At 39.5% G+C, this 25539-nt stretch overlaps 1 protein-coding gene across 3 annotated transcripts; it reads left to right on the top strand.

Annotated features, from left to right (window-relative positions):
• The first annotated feature begins 221 nt into the window (after positions 1-221).
• Positions 222-20324, top strand: LOC148861918 (uncharacterized). 3 transcript variants are annotated; one of them, XR_016112938.1, is made up of 11 exons: positions 222-482; positions 7559-7618; positions 7729-7768; positions 16461-16639; positions 16824-16862; positions 17056-17142; positions 17322-17382; positions 18999-19123; positions 19629-19684; positions 19759-19850; positions 20046-20324. XR_016112938.1 is itself a non-coding variant. In XM_088984720.1 (10 exons), the coding sequence occupies exons 1-10, from the start codon at positions 435-437 to the stop codon at positions 20158-20160; spliced, it is 825 nt and encodes a 274-aa protein (XP_088840846.1). In that variant the 5' UTR covers positions 239-434; the 3' UTR covers positions 20161-20324. The 3 variants fall into 3 exon arrangements, 2 of the variants coding, with proteins under 2 accessions (XP_088840846.1, XP_088840845.1); XM_088984720.1 differs by lacking the exon at positions 19629-19684 and having other exon boundaries at positions 239-482; positions 16482-16639; XM_088984719.1 differs by lacking the exon at positions 19629-19684 and having other exon boundaries at positions 239-482.
• Positions 20325-25539: the final 5215 nt, after the last annotated feature.

The following is a 25539-nucleotide window of genomic DNA, read 5'->3' as shown; positions in this document are numbered from 1 at the left end:
GGACACGTCGAAGGAAAGCTTTTGACCAATAAAACCGGACCACGTCGTCTCGAATGTCGACGTGTAAACAAGCCAACGACCTGTACAACTCAGAAGACGACTTTAGATGAACTAGGAAGGTGAACTTTCTAAAGTGACCTTGTTCCGTAATCAAGTGATCGTACTAATGCCCTGCTTTAATTATGGGTATTTTAGGAATTTTACTCGTTCGATAAAATGGTCCTGATAGTTTCACAGAGAGCAAGAAAAAACTCTTGTCAGGAAAAGGAATTTTCTTCCTTCGGGTTGAGAAATTGGGAGGTGCTTTTCATGTATTTGAATTTTTGTCTCTTTGATCTATAAGATGAAATGGACAATTGGAGTTCTGAGTGAATAGTGTATTTTCAGTACCCTTGCTTAATCTCTGATGGTTGAGAACTTCTCCATTGATTGCAATGGCCGCTCCGTTCTTCTCAACGCCTTTCCAACCTTATGTTTACCAGGTAAACTTTACATGTTTTTTTGTTTTTGTTTTTCTTTAATTTCGATTACATTGCGTGTATGTATTTGTATTCTCTTTTTTTGGGGGGGTAAAATTGATTTGTTATTCGGTTTTAGTGTTAGATCCGCTCTGTATCTAGATATAGTAATAGTTTTCGTGATTTGATGTGCATTAACGAAGAGTTATTTGTTTTGTCTTCTGTATAGTCGACCTGTCTGGTTTCAATTTCCTGTGATTTTGGGCTTACGTGGTATTTTAAAGGTCCTGAAAGACATAACTGGAGTCAATTGACTATGAAGAGATTTCTTAGAATGTTGGTTATGAGGTGGAAATTTTATGTTAGCCTAAACTTACAATCTATACTCATTATCATTCATACTATAGCCATTGAGTGAGCTGGAATTATTAGGTTTTATCTTACAAATACTCGTTTTGTGGCAGTTTCTTTAATTTGTCAATAACCATTACTATAAATCAGAGCTAACGTATGATGCATGCACAAATCAAGTGTTTTGCATCCTTCTGATCGTCTTCGTTGTTTTTAAACTATTGTCATCTGCATTATTCCACTGAAGTGGGGTGTGAAACATGAATATAGTTCTTCCATTGTATTCTGTGTAATGCATCATATCTTTAGCAACAGAATACGATCAACTGAAATGAAAATGGCATAACCCCAACCATATGGGGTTGGCTAGATGAATCCTGTTTACAGTTCCACTCTATCAAGGGACTATCTTACTTTCTCATGCCGTCTTTGGTTTGTGTATAGGTCTTTCAGTCCCTTAGCTTTATCATCTATTTCTTCCTGCTGGTGTTGTAGAGGATGTTCTATTCACATGGCTAAACCACCTTAACCCACTTCCCCTCATTTCATCACCTGTTTGGGCCATATTGTCAAGGTGCCATTGTGCCAAGGCAAAGCTAGGCAACAAGGGAGTGACTAGCCACTTGGGCGATGGATTTTTTCTTTTCTTTAACCTGAATCCTAGGCTAATTCCCTAATTTTGTTAGTAATCAAAACTCATTTTTTACTAATATGTAGTAGTGATTTTCACCAAAAGTACAAACTTCAGATCAAAACATAGAAACTCATCATATTCATGAGAAGAGGAAGAAGAAGAAGAAGTACAAGCCTCTTATAGAAATTGTCCCAAAAGAGAAATGGAAAAACTTAGAAAATAAGGAGAAGGGGCGAGGCCCCTATTTTTGTCCCAAGAAAAGAAGAAAAGAAAGGGGTGGAATAAACACATTCATCTCAGTCCTATTGATTGCTCTTATGTGTTCATTGGTTAAAGTCTTCAAGTTCTTCCTTGCTTATTGATTGAAGTTTTTAGTCTTCAAGAGCTAAAGGCAGTGTTCGCTGACTTGTTTTTTGATTAAACCACGACAAACAAGAAAATAATAGAAAGAACTAATATATAAAAAATTACAAACCTACAGAATCAATGATTTGATGTAACAATGTCTATGATAAAATTATAAACTCAAAATATAAAAATATAAAAACATTATAAAGCACATTCTACAAAAACAACTAGGTGCTTGGATGAGGTGACCCCCATCTCCTAGGCATTGCTTTGACAACTATGGTTTAGGAAACTTCTAGATTTGCACAAATGCATTTATATCTAATCCTATCCTTTCTATATTTGTCCCTCATTCATCTCAACGTTTGCATCTTTGTTTGACATGGTATTTAATTACTGCCATATTCTACCAAATAATGAGCTCTCAAAATTGTTTCTTGTTTTTTCCTCTAACAAGTAACGAAATAATGAACAGAAAGAAGAGGGGGAAGATGTGTACAAGGAGAGTTCCACAGAGCTGTCTTAGAGGAGTTTTAAATGTGGTTTCATTCCACCACAAGAATAGATCACATGAATTTTTTTTGAAGATAAATAAAAAAGATAATTCATTAAATAAGAAGAAAGGTACAATGCAGCAGTGACAAGGCATCACCCACTAATCCAAATAACAAGCAGTAAAAAACAAAGAGATCACATGAAGTATAAAACCACGGCTAAACCATTGACATCTTTTGATATGCATAAGAACAATGTTTTCATGAAGATGGCTAAGGCTCTAATCTTGTGGATATGGAACAAGTAATCATTCCCTAGGCTGTTTTGTTTTTCCTAACCACGTTATTGGAGTCTCTAGTCAGGACTAAGGGAACTGGAAAATGTGATTGTTTACCTACCTATTAGAGTTAATGGTTCCTTTCCTAATATGGTTCTGGTTTAGTAATTTTGGAAAATATTTTGCCATCCTTTCTTTTATTTTCTTGTCCTTCATTAGGTTCTTTTAATTCTGATTTTATATTCATCAACATCACATTTTTTAACTCACTCCTTCCTTCGTTTCTTCAAATTTTTAGACATCTTTAGCAGCCATATGTTCTTAGCATGTTGTACAAGTAAACATTGCTAATTTGAAATGCAATTTTTTTAGAATATTTTGTTTCGCCCTCTTCTTAATGCTTTTATATCACTGTAGATTTTTTGTTCATTGCTGGTTCATTTTTCCAAGCCGTTGTTCACTGATAGCCTTTTGGATATCATTATTTTGCTACCAAATTCACTGAAAGGCAGGAAATAAGTCATTCAGTTCAGCCACTTCAGCTGTTATCAAATAACCCTTTAGTCGAGGGGGAACCTGCTCTTGAGGGGTTGGAACCTGATTCAAAGAGAATGAGGCTGCATACTTCCAGCCTCTTATGACATCATTAGATGAGGACCAAAACCCTTGTTGTTTCACCTAATGAGCCGCCTTCACAGGTATTAGCTCAACCAATGCTTCTATAGATTGGTTCTTATTTGAGAACGCTACCATTTCCTTCCTGCTAAACAGACCACAAAACAGCTGCTTGAGTACAACCCTATAAAATTTTTCCTCCTTTTGAGGAGGAGAGAAGAGCGGGGGATGGACTAAGTTATCTATGTCCAACAATAACAAAAAGACAGGAGATTAATAACTTTCATTGCAATGAAAAAAAAATGAGGTGATAGATACCAAAAAAGCTTTCTTTTGAAGCCTTTTACAAGTGTTGACTTTTAGGTGAATAGTTTCTCAACAAAATGCCCTAAATTTTGGATGGGTAGGACCGAGTAGGGGTGACCTTTTTTTTTGATAATTAACTGGAGAATTTTATTAAGAAAGAAACACCATCCTTCAAACTCAACTAGGCAGCAGGCCAAAAGTTACAAAGCAACTCCCAGATATAGGGAGCCCAACACAACATAAACATAACCAAGCACAATAAAGAGAAGCTATTACAAATTACAACTCCACCTTGGACAACCCCATTCTAGCTGTTCCTTAGTCACCCCAGCTCTTGCTAAAGCATCTGCCAACATGTTAGCACTTCTGCGCACCCGATTGAATGAGGCATTCAAGGTTGTACTTGTACCTACAGAATGTGCCTGCCTTACCAACAATCTGACATTCCAGGGTATTGCATTTTGGGTTTTCATCCAACAGACATTCAATTAGGGGTCATCATTTTTAGCCTGGTCTGCCCTGCAAATTTTTGGTCTTAGGCCTAGGTTTTGTGTCCAAGCTTGGGCTGAGTTTGAGCCTGCACCAGGTCCAGAAATTTGCTTGTTAAGCTTGGAGCCTTGGGCCCAATATGTTAGGACCCAGAAAACAGGCTGAAAGTATATTTTAGAAAGAAGAGGAAGAAGCCAACTCAGCCACTGAGACAGCTAAGCACAACTAATCAAGAAACAGTTGGCACCTAATCAAGATTCAGTTACATGTAACCAACCAAGAAGCGAAGCCAAGTGGCAAGTGATTAGTTAGCTGTAATAATGTCATGAGACTATTACAAGAAGGAGAACACTATAAATAGAGGGCTGTACTCTGAAAGAAAGGAATAGAAGACTTGCACCAAATTCTCTCTCTCTCTCTCTTGCTCTCATCTAATTCGATTCAGGAGTCAGCATCACCCTTGAAGGGAAGCCTGTGTCAGGCAGTAACCCAACACAATACTTGTAGGCCTGCCTGGAACAGCTCCAAATTTTGTATAGGGCCTGGTCCTATATTTTCAGGCCCGGGCCCAACTGTCGGTTAAGCCCCTTATCCTAGGTGCTAAACATGGTGAGGCCCAGACCGCCCCAGGACAAATCTGGATACCTTTTACTAGGAACACTAGAGGAGGATGTAGAGATGAGGATAGAATTTTAAAGAAACAAATACAAGTGACCAAGAGAATCAACAAAACAAATCCTAGAATCAGACTTTTATAAGTCTAGGAGGGCCTTAAGAGTGTTGAAAAGGTCTATTACATTCTCAACCCCATTATCCCTCAAATTTCTTCTCAACCCAAGTCCCCTTTGATAACCACAAAAAAGAACTAAGCATACAATCTGCAATAAGTGACAACTTTTTTCAAGGAGATGGAGTAGATTGTAAGGAATTTCAAGTAGGGTGAGGGCTTCTCGTCTCTCTAAATATTTGTATTCTTTTTAACAATAAAAAAATCAATTCCTTTTCGTTTTTGAAGTGAGTGAAAAAATGAGGTTTATTTTCTACAACTCTTGGCGTTAATGTTTTAAAACTTGACCCAGACACTGAGCCGCTTTTCCCTCTGGGTCAATGGGCCAGAAGTTCATCTGTTTTGGTCAAATGTGATGTCATAGAAAATTTCAAAAAATAGTCATACAAAAAAATCCTAACCAGGTCAGATGGGTCAATGGGTCAACTTTCCAGGTGGATGGGTCATTGACCAAAATTTGTAATATGAAGGGTTAGAGGTTGACGCAAAATGGAATTGTGACTGGGTCATGGGGTCACCTGTCTGACTGATCAGGTTAACGACAGGTTGAGAACACTGTTTGGAGTTCATGCATTGAGGAGGAGCCCTTTGTCTTGGTGTAGACTCTTTCTCTCTGTCTGTCTGTCCTTTTCTTTTCATTTATCTTTTTTATCTGTTTTTTTTCCCTTTCTTGTGAAACTTTGTAGGATGTTGCACAAATTACCTTCCCCAGGAAGCTTATTACACCAGACCTCATTGTTGTTCATTTGTTGTAACTGTTTACAAGGTAGAATCTGTGAAAAAAAATGCATATGTTTTCTTTATCAAAAGGTCAAAACTTTGATTTCTAGGAAAATTTAATTCCTTACAGAATGGGATATACTGTAGAAGTTTTGCTAGAAATTTCAAAATGGCATAAAAGTTCCATATATAATGTGGAACTTCAGATAATGTAATATAGATACGATTCATCTTAAAAGCTACCATACTATGAAATAACCATATATAATGTTTATGACAAGCTCAAGGAACAAAGTAGTGTTTCAGAATGATATTATACATGTATGATTTGTTGGAAACTTGGAACATCTCTCATTAACACCAAAATTTGCTATCATTACGTGTGGAAATTTTAAATTACAATAACAATTATTATTATTATTATTAAATTTTGTATTTCATTAGTTTTTTCCATAAATAAAAATAAATTTTACTTTAACAATTATTTTTATTTATTAGGATGAATATATAACATTATAAATGTTCCCAAATGCGATAGAATTTTGTACTTTTTCATTGTTTGTGTTTTATCTTTTTTAAATATTCTTATTCAATTATGACATCATGAGTTTCTTTGAAAGGTTGGATCATTGACCCACCATCCAGATAAGAAAATAGCTTTACTTTTGGATTTGTTTTAAATTATATATCATCTATATTTTATAAATAATTTTTACTTATTACACTTAATTTTTGTTTGACATAATTAATATATAATTTTTTATATATTCTTTTGATCACTTGTACTCTTTTATTTTGTAAAAGATTTATTATTTAACTATCATATCCTTGGTTAATCCATTTGACCCAAACCACTAACCCATAACCCAAAAAGGAAAATAATTTGACTTCTAGGTTGACACTAAATTTTATATTACAGTTCCATCACTTATAATGAATGTATAATATTAGAGATATACCCAATATTTATTTCTATGAATATGGAGCGTTAGATATGTGCCCTTTTTTTTCTATTTTTTGTTATTATTTATATTTTCTATTTTTAAAAATTTTATTATTTGACTATGACATCATTTCATTTATAGGTTGATTTTAACTTTGGCATTTCATTTTCATCATTAATAAAATTACTTTACATTTCATATGTATTTTTATTTAGTATAATGAATATGCAATTTTAGATATATGTCCAATTCTTTTTATTTTTTGTATTATATATTTTATATATTTAAATTTTGTATTATTAAATATGGCATTATTTATTAACCCATTTGACCCAAATTGGTTGAATTGCTTACCCACCATTGGGAGGGAAGAAAATAGTTTTGTTTTCAAATTATTTTTCAAAATATTTATTTTTATAATATTAAAATTAATTTTATGGATTTAATGAGAGAATATACCTTAATATGAGATTTAATGAGAGAGAATAGGAAAATAGTTTTATTTCTAATTGATTTTAAATTTTACATTCTATTTCCATCATTAATAAAAATATTTCTTATTTATCATACTTATTATTATTTAATATGTCGAACATATGATATTAAAAATGTTCCCAATTTTTTAATTTCTATATTTTTAAATTTTATTATTTAATTGTGACAACATGGATTGGCCCATTTGACCCGAAATGGTTTAATTACTTATCATTGCCTAGATGAGAACACTATTTTTTAGGTAGATTTTAAAAGTATGTTTTTATGTTATTGGAATTATTAATTTATTACGTATGGATTTAATTAATAGAATTTAATGACGATGAGAAATAAAGATGCTTTAAACATATGGTTCAAATGCAAATTAATACCTTAAGTGTTGGATTTAATGAGAGGAAATTGAATGCATTGAATATCTTATAATTGTCTATTTTCAACTCATTTAATATTAATAATTGATTACCCTTTTGCCTTCATTTTTTATCAATAAATTTAAATATGAAAGGGCAAATTTTGTCCTAAAAAAATTCTAGAAATATCAGTGAGACTATTCATACTTTTTAAAGTAGTATAGATAATATCTTCTTGTCAATTTGATACTTTTGAGTTGCCTAAATATTGAGAACTATGTTTTTTCAGAGTCCACAAGCAGCTGTAATACCTTTTCAAATTTTGGGCGGTGAAGCTCAGATAGTTCAGGTATAGTTCACACTAATAAAAATTTCTCTTGCGATTGTCCTATTTTTGTTTTTCTTCTTTCCATTGAACTGATAATATCCTTTCTGTTTTCTTGTTCTTTTGGCCACTAGATTATGTTAAAACCACAAGAAAAGATTATTGCAAAGCCTGGTAAGTATCCTATCAATGGTTTATGCTGTTTTAAACATTAATTGTGTGGGAAATATAATATGGTTTAACAAATTGCCTTGGCAGTTTTTTTTTCTTGTTTCTTTTTGAGTGTGTGTCTATGATTGTTAATGTTGAGTTTTGGGCTGATGTTATTTGTTTTATTTACATAGCATAGTTAGGGAGTTATTGGGCCTTAGGCCCATTAGTTTATGTTTTAAGTTAAGAGTGTTTATTCAGTTCTTACAAGTAGTCAAGTTACTAAGGGCATACTTGTCTTTGTAATCTCTTTTATTTGTGAGTATATAATCTAATGAAAGGGGCGACCAGACCCAATTTTGTGAGTATAGAGGGAGCGGTAGCCTCTTCTCTTTCTTCTCCCGCTCTCATGGAAAAGGGAATCTTTGGAATGAGGGGCTTCTAGAGTACTAGGAAGGTGTTGAGGTTTCTAAAGGAGATAAATACCTTTCTTCTCATCTCAAATTGATTTCATAGTTTGTTTTGTGAGTTTATGGAGGGTTGTGGAGATGAAAACAAATTTGCAGGTGAAATGGAACTAGGGGGAGGAGGTGTTGGAGATCTCTTAAGGGTTGGGACCATCACTACAGTTAAGTTGGATGGTACAAACTGCTTAGAATGGTCACAATCTGCAAAGATGGCCATTGGAGCTCGTGGGAAATTGGGGTATATCACCAGTGAGGAAAAGAAACCTGAGACTAACTACTCCTAGTGGGTACAAGGGTACCCCATATAAGTAAGAATTTTTTATGGGCTAACATAGCTAAGGAGATTTGGGATGGAGTAGCAGAAACTTATTCACAGAATGAGAATGTTGCTAGAGCCTACCAATTGAGAAACTAGGTGATTGTTATTATGCTACTAGGCAGTAGATCTGTTCATGGGCCGGGTAGCCCGATGGCCTAGCCCGCACCCCGGTCGGGCTTGGTCATGTAATTAGGCCCGCGGGCCTGACCTCAGGCCTAACACAGTAAGCCCGATTGTGTTTCGGGCCGGGCTTGGGATTTGTCAAAAAAGCCCGGCCTGGCCCGACTCAGCATTATATATTTTATAAAATATATAATATGTATTTTATATATTATATAAAATATATAAATAATATAATATTTATTGAAACATATATTTATAATTTAACATATACATTTTTTATTCTTTTCTTTATAATTTCTCTCTCTCTCTCTATTCAGCCGCTTCAGTAGTAGTAACAGTATGGGCTAAATTTCGGGCTCGGTCCCAAGCCCGGGCTTTTTATGAGGGCCGGGCTCGGGCTTGGGCCTTAGAAAAATTTGTCAATACAGAGTGAAAGCCCGACCCGACCCATGAACAGGTCTACTAGGTAGGGAGATAAGCCTATTGCTATTTATTTTTTAGCCCTCGAAACCTTATGGCAGGAGATAGATCATTTGGAGACTATGGTTTGTGAAAGTAGCAAGGATGCCACAACTTATCAAAAGTTGGTAGAGAAGAATGGGGTTTTTGAGTTTTTAATAGGATTTAACCCTGAGTATGACATTGCATGACAGCATATTCTTTCCCGAGACAGTGTAACTCTCTCTTAGGCATATGCTTTTGTGTCTGGAGAGGAGAGTAGGAGGAATGTGATGATGAGGAACCCAGTCCTTGAGCAGTCATCTATGGTTAGCACAGTGAAGTCTAAGCCGAGTGGGGACAAGGGTGGAATTGAACCGAGGAAGGAGGACAAGAAGGATCTGATATGTGACTATTGTAAGAAACCTAAACATACTAGAGATACCTGCTAGAAGCTTTACCCACACCTTATACCAAGCTGACTCAGAAACATGAAGGGAAATGTGAATATGACAATGATTGATGATTTCTCAGGACCACCTACTATAGCTTCTCCAGAGTCTGTTGCAGTAGCTGCAATGAGGTCTGAATTGGAGAGATATGGGCAATTTTTTATCAGAGGGATACAACCAGCTCTAACTCATTATTAGGTGCATAGTAGGGTGCAGGTGGATCAGGAGGTAGCCATTCTACTTTGTTTGCATATACAGTTAGTTCACATGCCACTACAAATCATGTCTCTACTATAGGTAAGGGGGGACCTCCCTGGATTATAGACTCAAGAGCCTCAGAACATATGACCAACATTTCCACCATTTTCTCGAGGGGTTCTTCTTAGGGGGAGTGTTTTGGGGAAGGAAGTGAGCAATCTATACCATTTCCTGTTCTAGCTCCTTTGTCCACTCTAGTGTTTGACCCACCTACTCCACCCACTTTGCCACCTCCATTGCATCCTGTCTCTCAGTGTTTTACACGACAACACACGGAGGTTGATTCCATAGCAGAGGAACCCACGTCACTCCTTATCGGCTCATCGGAGATTCCAAGTTCAATTGACACAAACCCAGGTATGCCTCTTGTTTCCTCTAATGACCTAACACCATTGTAGATGACCTAGATCTCCCTATTGCACTTTGAAAAGGGAAGAGGAAGTGTACTGCTCATTGCATCTCACACCATCTTTCTTATAGTGGATTATCCCCTTCATATCGGGCCTTCCATTCCTCCCTCGACTTTGTGTCTATACCCAAGAGTGTTAATGAGGCCCTCTCCAAACCTGAGTGGAAGACAGTTATGCAAGAGGAAATGAAAATATTGGTTAAAAATCATACATGGGAGATTGTGGATTTACTTGATGGCAAGGAGACAGTTGGGTGTAGATGGGTTTATACAGTGAAGTAAGTACAAGGCTGATGGGAGTATAGAAAGGTACAAGGCAAGTCCGGTTGCAAAAGGGTACACTTGGACTTATGGCATAGATTACTTTGAGATTTTTGCACCAGTGGCAAAGATGAGCTCAGAGTCCGGATTCTTCTATCATTAGCAGCTACATACTCTTGGCCACTCTTCCAACTTGATGTGAAGAATGCTTTTCTTAATGGGGACCTGCAAGAGGAGGTGTACATGGACCTTCTAGCTAGCTTTTACAATGATGTGGATAAAGGAAATGTATGTAGGTTGAAGAAGTCTCTATATGGTTTGAAGCAATCACCCAAAGCATGGTTTGACAGGTTTAGAAGTGCATTGGTTGTATTTGGCTACACTTAAACTCAATCTTATCATACTTTTTTTGTGAAGAGGAGGGGGTCACTGGTGTCAATTTTGATAGTGTATGTGGATGACATTGTAGTCACAGGAAATAACCTGAGTGAGATTGATACCTTGAAGAAGAACTTGCAAAGAGTTTGAGATCAAGGATCTCGGGGAGCTGAATTACTTTTTGGGCATTGAGGTGGCAAGGTCTAAGCATGGGATCTTCGTCTCACAGAGGAAGTATGTTCTGGATCTACTACAGAAGATGGGAAAACTTGGGGCAAGGGAAATTGATGCACCTATTGATAAGAACCAAAGGATAAATGCTTCAAAAGGTGAACTAGTGAAGGATGTTGGAAGGTATCAAAGATTAGTGGGCCAGTTGCTATACTTATGTATGACATGACCAAACATCTCTTATGCAGTGAGTGTGGTGAATCAATACATGCATGTCCCACGAGTTTGGCATTGGGAGGCTAATGATAGGATATTTTCCTATTTGAAGGGACACCCGTGTAGAGGCATATTGTTTGCTGACCATGGATAGTTGAAGTTAGAGGCTTACACAGATGATGATTGGGTAGGGTGTCTAGATGACAGGAAATCTACATCAGGAGTTTGCACTCTTGTTTGAGGTAATTTTGTTTCATGGAAGAATAAGAAACAAATAGTTGTGGCAAGGTCAAGTGCAGAAGCTGAATACAGAGCCATGGCACATGGTGTTTTAGAGTTCCTCTGGGTCTATTATGACAATCAAGCAGCAATTAACATTGCCCATAACCCAGTTCAACATGATAGGACGAAGCATATAGAAGGGGATAGACACTTTATAAGGGAAAGGTGACATTTGGAGAAGTTTGCTTACCATATGTTGCATCTGACTTGTAGCTTGCTGATGTTCTTACAAAAGGTGTTGCAAGAAACAAGCTGGAGCATGATCTACGCAAGTTGGGAATGTGAGACATCTATTCCCAACTTGAGGGGGAGTATTGAGTTTTGAGCTGATATTACTTGTTTTATTTACATAGCATAGTTAGGGAGTTATTGGGCCTTAGGCCCATTAGTTTATGTTTTAAGTTAAGAGTGCTAGTGCTTATTAAGTTCTTACAAGTAGCCGACTTACTAAGGGCATACCTGTCTTTGTAATCTCTTTTATTTGAGTATATAATCTAATGAAAGGGGCAACCAGACCTAATTTTTTGGCTTCTCCCATTTTCTTCAATCTCTCTTCTCTTTCTTTCTCTGTAGAAACCTTCTCTTTTCTTTCTTTTCTTCTCTCTTACAATTTTTATATCAAAACAGATCTTCCAAACTTTTCTACTGTTAATTGTCAATTTATTAGATTATAAATAAAGAATGATGTATGTACAACATGCCATGCACCATAAAATTGGTTAAAGCCAAGTCTTTCCAACCCATTTTGTTGTTTGCATTACAGTTGCCAAAAATGATTAATTCCTGTTTACCCCTTTCTAGGGTAGAGCATTGGCCAATTTATTAGCTGATCTTGGTACCCATGAAAAACTGGAGCCCAGTTCCATGGCTGCTCATAACATGTTGGTACTGCTGTAAACCTTGGCGATTATTCTTTAACCAATCCATCACTACTTTTAAATCCCCTTCCACTATTACATATCTATAACCCAAGGATCTCCCAAATGTAGTCCTTGCAATAATTCTAGCAGCTTGGCAGTTGGCTCTAATGAAACCCTCATTTCTGTATACACCACCTATAGCTGATGGCCTCAGGTTGCAGATGCTACATCCCTCAAAATTCAGCTTGGCATTCCATGATATCTATTGATTTTGATTAGGATTCAGTTTTGTGTAGTCAATGATTTACTATTTTATATACTTTTGGTTACCTTCTAATCATTGTAGAGAAGATGGGCCGAATGGCCCATAGGCTATTTATCCTTTTTATCTCTTATGTTCTTTGCTATAATGGGCCTTAATCTGGGCTTTATTCTTTCTTATGTTATGTCTTTTTAATTTTCTGCCCAACTAGGGGCTTCTCTGTAAATTACTAAAGTTTAACTTAATGAAATAAAATTAAGGGAGTAAGAGAAGGGATTATGTTAGAAAATCTCCCTCTCTGAACCCAAGTTGCCGCCACCTTCTTCTTCTTCTCCTCTCCTCTTGAACTCTGATTTCTGTTACTTTCTTTTGAATTTTTGCAGCTTTCTAAACAATCCTTTCTTCTCAAAAGGTAGTTTTTCTTCTTGGTATCAGAGCAGACTCGTTTTTCCCTTTTTTTCACCTTTTTTTTCCCATACACAGTTGTTGGTGGTTTCTGGAGAGAAGGGGACTGGTTTTGTTGTCCTCTTGACAGATTCAAGTGTGTTGCCCAAAACCCTAATTTTCTGGAGAAATCTGATTGCGGGCCCCACAGGGAGTTTGATCTGGGCACTCAGTGACTTTGAAGGCCTTCTCATTCTTCTTCTTGAAGATCGAATCAAGTGGATTGGTGTTCTGTGAAGTCTACAAGGAGTGGCTGAGTTTTTTCTATTTCTCCCAGCTTTCGGGTGACGCAGGTTATTGGTACGGCTGCATAGAGGTTGGCTCACAACACAGTTTTTTGTTCTGTCTTCATTTGTTGTTATTCGAAGTTGTTTGGAGTCATTTTTTGAAGTATTTAAGAAGATGAACTCCTCAGACTTTGAAAACAAGCATGTTGCTGAATCCGGACAAGTTCCGGGAGCCTCTATTAGACTCTCTACTGGTTGTGACCACAATCAAGCTGGATGGAAGTAATTATCTGGCTTGGCCACAATCAGTAAAAATTCATATTTGTAGTAGAGGCAAATGGGGTTTTATCTCCAGGAGCAAAAAGGCTTATCTGGAAGATGATCCATCATATGAAAAGTGGATGCAAGAAAGTTATACTGTTATTGGATGGCTTGTGAACTCAATACAACCACAGATTAGTCAGCACTATTTGTGGATGAATTTAGTAAAGGAAATTTGGGATAGTGTTGCTGAAACATATTCCCAAAAATTAAATGTGGCTAGGGTTTACAAGTTGAAAAGTGATGTGGAGAATTTGAGACAGGGGGAGAAACCATTAGTTGTATACTTCTCAACACTGAAGTCTTTATGGCAAGAAATATATTTGATAGAAACTGTAGCCTGGGACACCACTAAGGATGTTGAGACCTATAGAAAACTGGTTGAGAGAAATAGGGTGTTTGAGTTCTTGACAGGGCTAAATTCAGAGTATGACATTACAAAGCAAAATATTTTATCCAAGGATAGTGTCTAACTGTCTCAAGCATATGCCTTGGTAAGTAGTGAAGAAAGCAGAAGACTCGTCCAGGTCCAAGGGGCTGGTCTAAATGATCACTTTGCTAATATGGGAGTGAAATCCAAGGGGGTTGTAGGGACTCCAAGTAGCTCAAGGAAGAAAGAGATTATCTGTGAGTACTGTAAAAAGCCAAAACACACTAAAGACAAGTGTTGGAAATTGCATCCTGAGCCCCTACCACTTCGGTTTCAGAAGAAGTTTGATAATATAAAGGGAGGGAGTGCCAATGTTGCTGTTGGTCCAAATAGTGATAGATACCAAACTGAAGAGATGACGACTAGTGAGCAGTTAGTAGCTATGAAGGCAAAATATGAGAAGTTTGGGAGGATGATCAGTCACCTAGAGGGTGTGGCCTCTTCTTCCAACCCTCCAGGAAATTCAACCTCTTTTGCATTTGCTCACTCAGGCATACGGGCTTCTGCCAATCATGCAACCATTTCAGGTAATCGTAGGATCCCTTGGATTATTGATTCTGGTGTTTCTGATCATATGACCAGCCTTTCTACTTTGTTTGTTTCATATGATTTACTTCCTGGATGTGACAAAATCACCCTAGCCGATGGCTCTCTTGCCCCTATCTCCGGCAAGGGAACCATCAAGGCTACAGACTCCTTGGTTCTTCCTTCTGCTCTTCATGTACCCAGACTAAATACAAACTTGTTATCTGTAAGTTGCCTAACTAAATCATTAAACTGTTGTGTAACCTTCTTCCCTTCCTACTGTGTTTTTCAGGATTTGGAGTCTCAGAAGGTGATTGGGAGTGGCCGTGAGGAGAATGGAATATATCTGCTGGATACTCCTAGACAGTGCCATGAACAACCTGGAAAAACTGCTTTTGGGTCTTCATCTACAGAGTCCATCAGTCGAGTCATGTTATGCCATTTTCGTTTGGGTCATCTTTCTTTTTCTGCATTAAGTCATTTATTCCCAGAACTGTTTAAGGGAATTAGTTTGTCCAGTTTTCATTCTGAGTTTTGTGAACTGTCAAAACATTGTAGAAACAGTTATCCTCTGAGTAATAAAAGATCTTCTTCTCCTTTTAATATTGTGCACTTTGATGTGTGGGGGCCTTACCAATTACCTCCTTTTAAAACATTGTACAAATATTTTATCTTGTTCATTGATGACTTTTCTCGATTCACTTGGATATTTTTGATGAAGTCCCGTGATGAAGTTCCCAGACTTGTGAGGCAATTCCATGAATTTGTCCTAACCCAGTTTGATACCAGAATTAAAATTTTCAGATCCAACAATGCAAAAGAATATTTTGAGAAAAATCTGACTTGCTATCTCACAGATTTAGGGATTATTCATCATAGCTCCTGTGTTAGGACCCCAAAACAGAGTGGAGTTGCTGAAAGAAAAAATAGACATATTGTTGAAGTTGCAAGAAGTATTCTATTTGCCTCACATGTCCCTACAAAATTTTGGGGTGATGCTGTTCTTAATGCTACGTACCTTATAAACCGTATGCCATCTAGGATTTTAGGGTTTAAGTCTCCCTTCAGTCTTCTCCATTCGGACAAGGATCTTTTTCAGACTGATTTATGTTTTACAATGTACCTGAACCTGATAGTACACCATATGTCTTCTCCATATTAGATGTAATAATGTATCATTGATTGATCACGAATTTACTGATCAATGTTCAAGAAGCTTTTTTCAGAAGTGATTACTGACTCTAATGAAAGCCATAGAAACTAAGGTTTTGTTTTAAACTAATCTAACTTTAAAAATATAATTAAAAAATCTTAATTAATTCCTCATCTATTTGCGATGCAATATAACGTAATAAAATGATTTATCCCATACTCACTTTATCATTGTAGTACCTTTGTTTTTATCCCTTGGGGAGTGACAAAGCATTCATTGGCTTTATCATGGTAGTTCCTTTGTCATGTAATAAAATGATTTACCCCCTACTCACTTTATCATGGTAGCTCCTATTGCTTGCATGAACTTCTATTGAGATCTTAGAAACCATGTCTGGCAAAGCATTGGCTTTATAAATGTCTTTCCCTTGTTTCGACAAGGAACATATGTGCAGAAATTGTTAAATGGTCTAATAGAACTGCAACCTTAGGTTATACCATAAAATGTTCTTCCGCCATTTTCTACAATGGTTTGGATATTTGCTATTTTCCTCCAATTGGGGGTAGTTTTTTTGCATGTTCTTTTATAAAATACACAATGTATTTAACATTTCCTTTCCCTATGGTATTCTAAATTGTTAATTCACTTTCTAGATGAAGGAGCTAGTCACACCTGTTATGTCCTTAATTTGTCTATCTGATGCTTTAATAAAATTTGTAGGCTCCATGTGCTACATGTCAGGATCCATTCAGATGGAAAATGTTTACCCCCCAGAAAATGAAGGAGGTATTTGGCAATGGCTTTTTGGAAAGAATGTGACTAATGTTGTTCTTCTCAATCCTGGTCCAAATGATGGATTTGTTGGAATAGCTGCACCTTCTCTTGCAAGGACACTACCGGTCTGTATTTGCAAAATATATCCATTTTACTTGGTTCCATATTTGCATTATTAAATTATGCATTTCGTTTCTGCTTAACTTCATTATTTGGTCTTTATTAGGTGCTCGTACTACTAATATTTATCTCTGGATATCACTAATCACACTCACTCTTGTTTCGTACTTGTGTTTTCCGTTCTTACAGATTGACTTAGCAATGTTTGGCGGTGAAATTTTATGCCAGGTAGAATTAATTATCAGCAGCACCCATTCCAACATTAGATGAATTTGGATGGTGATTTTACCATAACCTCTCATTTTACAGTCAGCAACTTAGTGAAGATATTCCCATGTGTCTCTTGTTAGTCTAGTTAGCTTGTTGCCTTTTCTTTGCTTTCTTTTGTTGAGTTTACATTTTATGGAAATGATTGTTGTAGCCAGATGCGTTTCTTTGCTCAGTCCATGATGTGACTGTCACCAACTCTATCGATCATAGGCACCGTAATGTTGTCCCTGGTCCAGAGGTGAGATCATGATCAATGCTGGTTTTCTTTCTGTTTAATTAAAAGATGAGATCAGCATGCAGCTGATGTTATGCTACCTTGGGATATCTGTCTTTTTCTTTATTTATATCCATTGACTTTGCACCTTGTTATTTCTGTATGGAGTTGTCTATTTGACCGTGAAGTTGATGTTGTTATAGGCAATACTGAGACAGAAGCTGGCTGGCCAAGGGCTTGCTTTCATAGTTGCTGGTGGATCTGGTAAGAAACTAAAAATTCCTCTCTCCAATTCTGATTCTTAGTTTTTAATGGCATTGTGTTACTGCAAATTGTCATATGATTCGTATGCTTGTCAGTTTCTTCTAACTACATATTTACAGACTGCATGGTTGGAATGAATTAAACCATGTTAGAAACACGTCTTAGAATGAAATAACCTGTGTGCACAGGTTTGCATTTCATATCTTGTAAAGTTGTCATATCCAACTCCTAGTTTTGATTATAGATTATAACAGAGTGTTGGTCTGTTGCTACATAGGTTGTCTACCATTCTTCCTTAAAAAATGTTCAGGGTTTTTAAAATTTGCTTGGGCTTGTTGCAGTTCTGGCTTGAGTTTGGGTTTTATTCTCTGGATATGGGGTCTGATCATGGTGTGACCATTGAGCAGACCTGCATGCATCAAATGCCCTGGTTTATTTACTAGATGCCAAAATTGCTTCTGCACCCATTTTGGTTTACAGTACCCAGTTTCTTACCATTACTTTGTTCATCTAGACACAGTTTTAGTAACTTATTTTTTTCTTGTTGCTGAACAAAATCTGCCTAAACACTGAAATACAATGAAAATCATTGATAGCAGTACTTTTACAAACCAATTGATGACTTTTTGCATATTTGGGGGGGGGGGGGGGAGAGGTTGCCAAAGAAATGAAGGACTTTGAATCAGAGGGTTTCTGAATTGTATTGTCAACAGTGATTAGCTTAGCTTCCCCTAGTGGTAACAGCACCTTGTTCTCTGCACGGCCTGAAGCTGGTTTCACTAGGAGTTGGCAATTGCTCTGGCTAGATTCCCCCTTGGCCATCTGTTGGGTAGTGCTATGTGAGGAGAGGAACAATCGGATCTCCAGGGTTAATTCCACTTGAGTGGAAGTGGTGAATGGTAGGGCAGAAAGACTCGTGTTCGAGTGGGTGTCCATAAAGAAAGACTTAAGAGGCATATCCTTCTCTCATATCTGTAATCAGTGGAGACAAATAATTGGTCTTCCACCCCTTTTTGAGAGCTTTATTCTATTTTGTACATGATGTGAATAGCTCATACTGATTGCCCCTCCTTATAGGGGATTTTTCTTTTATCTATTGGGAGCCCTCTCCCCTTCATTAATACAACTACTTACCTTTCAAAAAATTTAAAAGCTTTTCACAATCAAGAGTTTGCTTTACCCACTTCCTAAGTCCCCTAAATTGAAGACCTCATTGATAAATTCTGACTCAATTTTTCATTGGATTGATAAGGGGTAAGATAACTCAGTTGTAGTGATTAAATTTCAGATATTGGAACCCATAAGGATAATCTTATTTATGATTGAATTGTCTAGACTGTTATCCCACCTGTCCCATGATTTAGAGGCTTGTATCTAGGTCTTGTATCAGTTATCTGTCATAGGACTCGTACCTGTGCTAATTGCATTTAATTACATCTTTGGCTTGAAGCTGAACTTCTCAATACGTAAATTACTTGGAACAAAAATATTAATATCTAATGCCTTTCCAGTGTTTTTATCTATGTAGCTAGTTTTGGCTTGAAGTCCCAAATATTCTGAATCCATCCTCGTTTTCACTAACCTGTGGATAACTTTGGAACTTCCATTTGCGCTAGTTGTACAGAAAAATCTCGATGTTGGTGAAGTACTGGTTGTTGATGCCTCCTGCATTGTTGCCATGTCGGCAACCATCAATTTCCAGGTCAAATTCTCTGGTCCCATGAGGCGGGTGGTCTTTGGGGTAAGGTTTTTATTTTATTTTCTTTTAGTGTGTTTTCATCTCTTTTTCATTTCCTCCATCTTCCCTTACTCTATCCCCTGATCCCCTCCTTGTATTGCTTTTTCTCCCTCATTCCCCTATTTCTTTATATCACCCTCATATTCTTAACAATGGCATACTTGATTCGTTTACTGGTTGTTGATTTATGCATGTCTCATCTTTGGTAAAGGGGGTAAACTCCTATTTTTAAGGTATAACTAAATCATATTTAAAGTGGCAAATATAATCCTAGTTGTTGCAGAAAGTTCGCTTCAGCTAGCCTCTCCTGCTGTTCCCCAAGTGAGAACCATTTTAAATAAATCAACGTGCAGTTTGGGTTTTTTTTTTTTTTTGGCATGGATTTCCTATTCCTAAGGTCTTCTTAAGTCGGGTTTCACAACTCGGGCTTGAATTATTAGGCTTAGGTTGATTATTTATGAAAGGGTCATGTGTCTTTCTTCATTCTGTTGCAAAAATGTTTACTCAGTCATGCAGCAATTCTTGGTGCTTCAAACACACAGATTCATGATTGGAGCACGCCCGGTAATTGTGCTATACATGCTTATTTACTCTGTTCAATCAATCCAATGTGTTTAATTGTTGTTATCATCTTGCAGGGTGAGAACCTAGTAACAGCTGTTTTGACGGGACCGGGCATAGTCTTCCTTCAGAGTCTGCCCTTCTACCGATTATCTCAACGCATTGCAAGGCAAATCTCCTTTCCTTTCTTCTTCCTCCATCTTCTAATCAGTGTTTGTCACGGTATCAATAGACAATAGTGATGCTGTTTAATCCATTTCCCCCTTCTTTTCCTTTCTCATGTTTTTTTTTTAATGTTTTTGTGCTTTCCTTTTTCTTATTGTACTTTCCAAGTTTGAATAAATAAGTGATTTCTTTATTCCAGAGCGGTTACGTCACCGAGCATGAGGGAAAATCCAAAATTCTTCATCCAGATAGCCATTTTCTTCTTTCTAGCTTATGTTATGATTGTATCTTCATTAATCTTGACAGATGTCTGATTTCCTTTCCTCTTTTCTGCCATAACCCATTTTATTTAGCATTTATCCGGTCTATTGTTACGTAGCATTTTTGTTATTTTCACATGTTAAAATAGATAAACCGGCTGCTAGCCATGAAGTAATCAAAATTTTAGTTAGAAATGATTAAATTCGAAGTACAATTACACTTTGTGCCCGTCCGTTTTTAATTACAATTACACCATGGCCAAGTGTTTTTCAAGTTTCCAACGTTTTTGTGTGCTATCAGTTATTTGGGTGAAGAGAGGTAAAAGGGAGAGTGTTTGTCGGCTGCAACAAAACGGGCGGGTAAATTTTTTATCCACCTCTCAGGAGGGTATCAGACTATCATTTATCTGGACAATTGATACTATATCTTGAATGATCGTTGAATCCAATATTAGCAACAAATGAATGTAAGCATTATCAGGATTCAAATATTGACACGTATCATACAGACTGATATGAATTATTTTGGGAGTTCCCTGATATACCTCTATAGAGAGCGTATCGGGATTTTAACTGGTTCAAGGGGTGGAGGAGTCTTAAATTAGCCTCCTTTGAACTGGTTTTGAAAAAAATAAAAAAATACTATCGATATCGTCTAACACGTTGTTGGGCGTATCAATATTTAGAACCTTGGGTATTATGCACTTATTCCACTAAATACCGTCAAATGAACATAACCTCCCTTTGTAGTAGAGGAAACACACATGGACGAAGAGCCAAAGTGATCTTTCTTTTAAAGCTGCGATTGCTTCATGGTGCACTATAGCGCGCAGTCATAGGCAGCGGCACGCATAGCAGGCCGCATAGCAGTATGCATCGCCTGGCAGCGCATAGCATGCACCGCCTGGCAGTGCGCAGCATGCATTGCACGGCAGCAGCAGTAGGGCGGGACCCACATGATAGCTCATCAAGGTGGGTCCACACTTATCTTACCACATCAGTTCTGCTCGCCAACTCGTCGCTAGCTACTCCATTTCTCATCCCTTATCCTTATCTTATATTATCTTAAGTAAGAGTTGTGTTACCATTAGGAGTAGGTAATTAGGAGTTTGAGTTTAAGTTGAATTACCCTAGCCTAGCCAAATCCAATAAGGAGTTTCCTTTTGTAATCTCCTATTTAAGGAGCTACGAATTGAAGTAAAGGCATTCCGTTTTTAGCCAAGAAAGGTGTTAGGAGAGTTCGGGTGATCTCTTGGACAAATCACACACGTGATTACCACAATAGGGTCAGTACGCAAGGGCAAGGGCAAGGGAAGACAGGAGTCTCTCTTGGTGGACCGACCCGTGACGAGATTCTATGCGCGGGCCCATAACATTATGGTATCAGAGCCTACCGTCATGGGGGAACAAGAGTCGCTGTCTTCCAAGGTCCACGAACTGGAGCACAAACTTGCAGAGACCAGCATGGAAGTTCGTGAGGTCAAGGATGATGTCCGGGAGCTTCGACGCTTACTGGAGACATTCTTAGCCAATAAGGAAAGGAACTCAGAAGGAACCGCCACCAACAACAGCCACAGGCTGGACTAGGCAGAAACGTTCGGCGAACATCAGATGGCCACCCCGACTGTCGTTGTTATCCCCAAATATAGTCGGTTAGAGTTTCCGTCCTACAATGGCACTGGAGACCCACTAGGATGGTTGTACCACTGCGAACAGTTCTTCCGCAACCAGCGCACCGATGACAGAGACAAGGTCAGTCTGGCCGCTTTCCACCTCACAAAAGAGGCACAACTCTAGTTCTACCGTCTAGAGCAGGAAGAACCTAGGCTTAGTTGGGAACAATTTAAATCCTATTGCCTCCTCCGGTTTGGACCCCCACTGACAAGTAACCCACTGGGCAAACTAATCAACCTCAAGCAAACCAGGACTATAGCAGATTATCAGCGCCAGTTCCAAACCCTTCTCGCCAGAGCTGCCTCGGTACGCCTAGACCAGCAAGTCGACATTTTCACAACAGGGCTAGTGGAACCCCTAAGAGTGGACGTCGAGATGCAACACCCCCCTAATCTAGTCACAGCTATGAACCTCGCACGTGCCTTCAAAAGGAAGATGCAGATCTCCCACGGGGGCTTCAGTATAGGACGACCGACATCAACATGGACGCCTTCGAAGACAGTAGGAGTGACTTCCTCTTCGATCACTAGCAGAGAACCAAGGCTGCCTGCGGGCAACCCCTCCAAATCAACGTCAAGCACAGGAAGCAGCAGGTCTGCACCCCCATTAGGCGGCTGCCACAAGTGTAAGAAGTTGTTCTGTCTCCTAGTAGAAGAACAAGAAGAGGAAGAGGACAAACCTGCTACATCAAAACCAAAAATCTCCCTCCATGCCATTACGGGGGTCAAGACCTCCCAAACCATGCAACTGAGAGCATTGATAGTAGAGCGGCCAGTCCGTATTCTGGTAGACTCGGGTGGCCGTGGCAAACGGGGAAAGAGTTCATAGCCCCGGAATTTGCAAGGACACCAGAATTCAGGTCGGAACAGAGCCCTTCCAAGCAGATTTATTCGTACTATCCTTTGATGAATTTGACATCGTCCTAGGTGTCAAATGGCTGATCACGCTTGGACCAATCCTATGGGACTTCACTGCCCTAACCATGACCTTCCACTTGGATGGCAAACTAGTCACATGGCAGGGAACCAGAATAAGAACAAGGGCGCAGCTACATACACTCCAAGGTGGGGACTCACGCGCAACAAATATGGAAAGGCTCCTTATGGACTTCTCTGCAGTATTCAAGGAGCCCAAGGGGCTTCCCCCTCCCAGAGCTTGCGACCATCGAATCCCTCTGATAACCGGATCAGATCCCATTGTTGTCAAGCCCTACCGCTACTCACATCGGCAAAAAGATGAAATAGAAAGGCAGTGTGCAGACATGTTATAGCAAGGGATCATCTGCCCCAGCCGCTCCCCCTTCTCCTCCCCAGTTCTTTTGGTGCCCAAGCAAGACGGGACTTGGAGATTCTGTATAGATTACAAAGAGCTTAACAGTCGGACGGTCAAAGATAAGTTTCCCATCCCAGTCGTAGATGAGATGTTAGACGAATTCCACGGAGCGCAGTACTTCTCCAAGCTAGACCTCCGATCAGGATACTTCTAGGTCCGAATGACCCCAGAAGATGTAGAGAAAACGGCCTTCAGAACACACCATGGCCACTTCGAGTTCCTGGTCATGCCCTTCGGTCTTAGCAACACGCCCTCCACATTCCAGGCCTTGATGAATGAGGTGTTTCACTCCCATCTCCGCAGATTTCGACGACATCCTAGTCTATAACAAATCGTGGGTAGAGCACGTGCAGCATCTGCGAATTGTTCTTGAACTCCTGCAACAACATCAACTCTTCCTCAAATGGTCAAAATGCTTCTTTGAGTGAATGCAGGGTCCTTTAATTAGGACATGTGATTAGCGGTCAAGGGGTCACTGTGGATGACTCCAAGATTCAGACCATCAAAGAATGGTCCAGACCACAATCCGCCAAGGCCCTCCACGGTTTCCTAGGGCTGACCGGCTACTACCACAAGTTCGTTCACAATTACGGATTGCTGGCAACCTCGCTAACAAGTCTGCTCAAGAAAAACGCCTTCCTCTAGGACAGTACAACTGAAGCAACCTTTGTAAAATTAAGAGAGGCCCTCTCCTCCACACCAATTCTACTGCCAAACTTTGATCTTGAGTTCACAGTGGAGTGTGATGCATCCAGCACCGGCATAGGCACGATACTACAAAAATAGGACACCCAATCGCCTTTTTCAACCGCAAGCTAGTCGACCGCCACCTTAAGTTGCCCACCTACGAACGGGAACTTATTGGCCTAGCTAAGGCAGTGCAGCACTGGAGGCCGTACCTATGGGGAAGATCTTTCATAGTCAAGACGGACCATTACAGCCTCAAATATCTGCTGGAACAACGGCTCACCACCTCACCACAACAGCATTGGGTCAGCAAACTCCTTGGATTCGACTTCCGAGTAGACTACAAGGCTGGGGCCTTGAGCCGTGCCACAGATGCCTTGTCCCATCGAGAAGACGACATGCTACTCCATGCAATCTCACAGCCCCGAGCCTCCCTGCTGGAAGACATTCGGATTGAATTGCCACAGTCACCCGAATGGAACGATCTGCTCAAGAAAATACAGGCGGGAACGGCCAACTCTAGTTGGAGCATGCAGGACGGGTTGGTACTGTACAAGGGCCGAATTTATCTTCCAACCGGCTGCCCCTTAATTCCCTCCGTTATCTCCAGCATACACGATGCCACGCATGAGGGTATCCAGAAAACACTGCACCACATCCATGCAGATTTCCACTGGCAGGGCATGAAGGCTTCAGTACGGGACTTCATCCAGAACTGTTCAACATGCCAGCAGCAGAAGTGGGAAAACTTGCACCCAGTAGGCCTTCTCCAACCCCTTGCCCTCCCCACTCAGATCTGGGTAGATATTTCCATGGACTTCATAGAAGGCTTACCCAAGGTGGGAGGGAAATCGGTGATATTTTTGGTGGTGGACCGCTTCTCAAAGTATGCCCACTTCCTCCCCTTATCTCACCCCTACAACGCGGTTTCAGTGGCCCACGCCTTCTTCGGCCACATCTTCCGATTGCATGGGCTACCCGAATCCATTGTAAGTGACAGGGACCCGATCTTTACCAGCACCTTCTGGAAGGAGCTCTTCTGATTGCAGGGAACAAACCTAGCCTTCTCCTCCACCTATCATCCACAGACTGACGGCCAAACAGAGGTGGTGAACTGGACAATAGAGATGTACCTCCACTGCCTTGTGGGAGACCAGCCCAGGCGCTGGGTGGAGTGCCTTCCGTGGGCCGAATACTGTTATAACACGTCCTACCACTCCTCCCTTGGCATGACTCCCTTCCGGGGGGTATATGGCCGAGATCCTCCCCGTCTCTTATCTTACGAACCAGGCTCAACACGACTGGAAGAAGTGGATCGCAGCCTCCAAGATCGCGATGCCCTCCTGGCCGAAGTCTCCTTGCGCCTACAGCAGGCACAGGCGCGCATGAAGCATGCCTACAATCAACACCACTGCGAAGTCACCTTCAAGCCGGGACAGTTCGTTTGGCTGAAGCTCCAACCCTACCGGCAGCTCTCCCTCATGCGTCGAGGCCCCCCCAAGCTAGCCCCAAAATTTTACGGGCCCTTCAAGGTTCTTAGGTAAATTGGGAAGGTTGCCTATCAACTCGAGCTCTCGGAGCATAATAGAATCCATGACATCTTCCATGTGTCCCTCCTCAAGCCTTTTATAGGGACCCCCCGGACCAAGTGCCTCCCCTACCACCTCTAAAGGATGGCAGACCCATCCTCCAACATCGGGCTCTTGTACGATCACGCGTCAATCAGGGTACCTTCGAGGT

The sequence above is a fragment of the Nelumbo lutea genome, chromosome 4, assembly GCF_056320005.1.
Source record: "Nelumbo lutea isolate HS-2025 chromosome 4, American lotus-T2T, whole genome shotgun sequence".
Lineage (NCBI taxonomy): Eukaryota > Viridiplantae > Streptophyta > Magnoliopsida > Proteales > Nelumbonaceae > Nelumbo > Nelumbo lutea.
The sequence above is the reverse complement of the archived record's forward strand: the minus strand, read 5'-3'. Positions and strand labels throughout refer to the sequence as shown.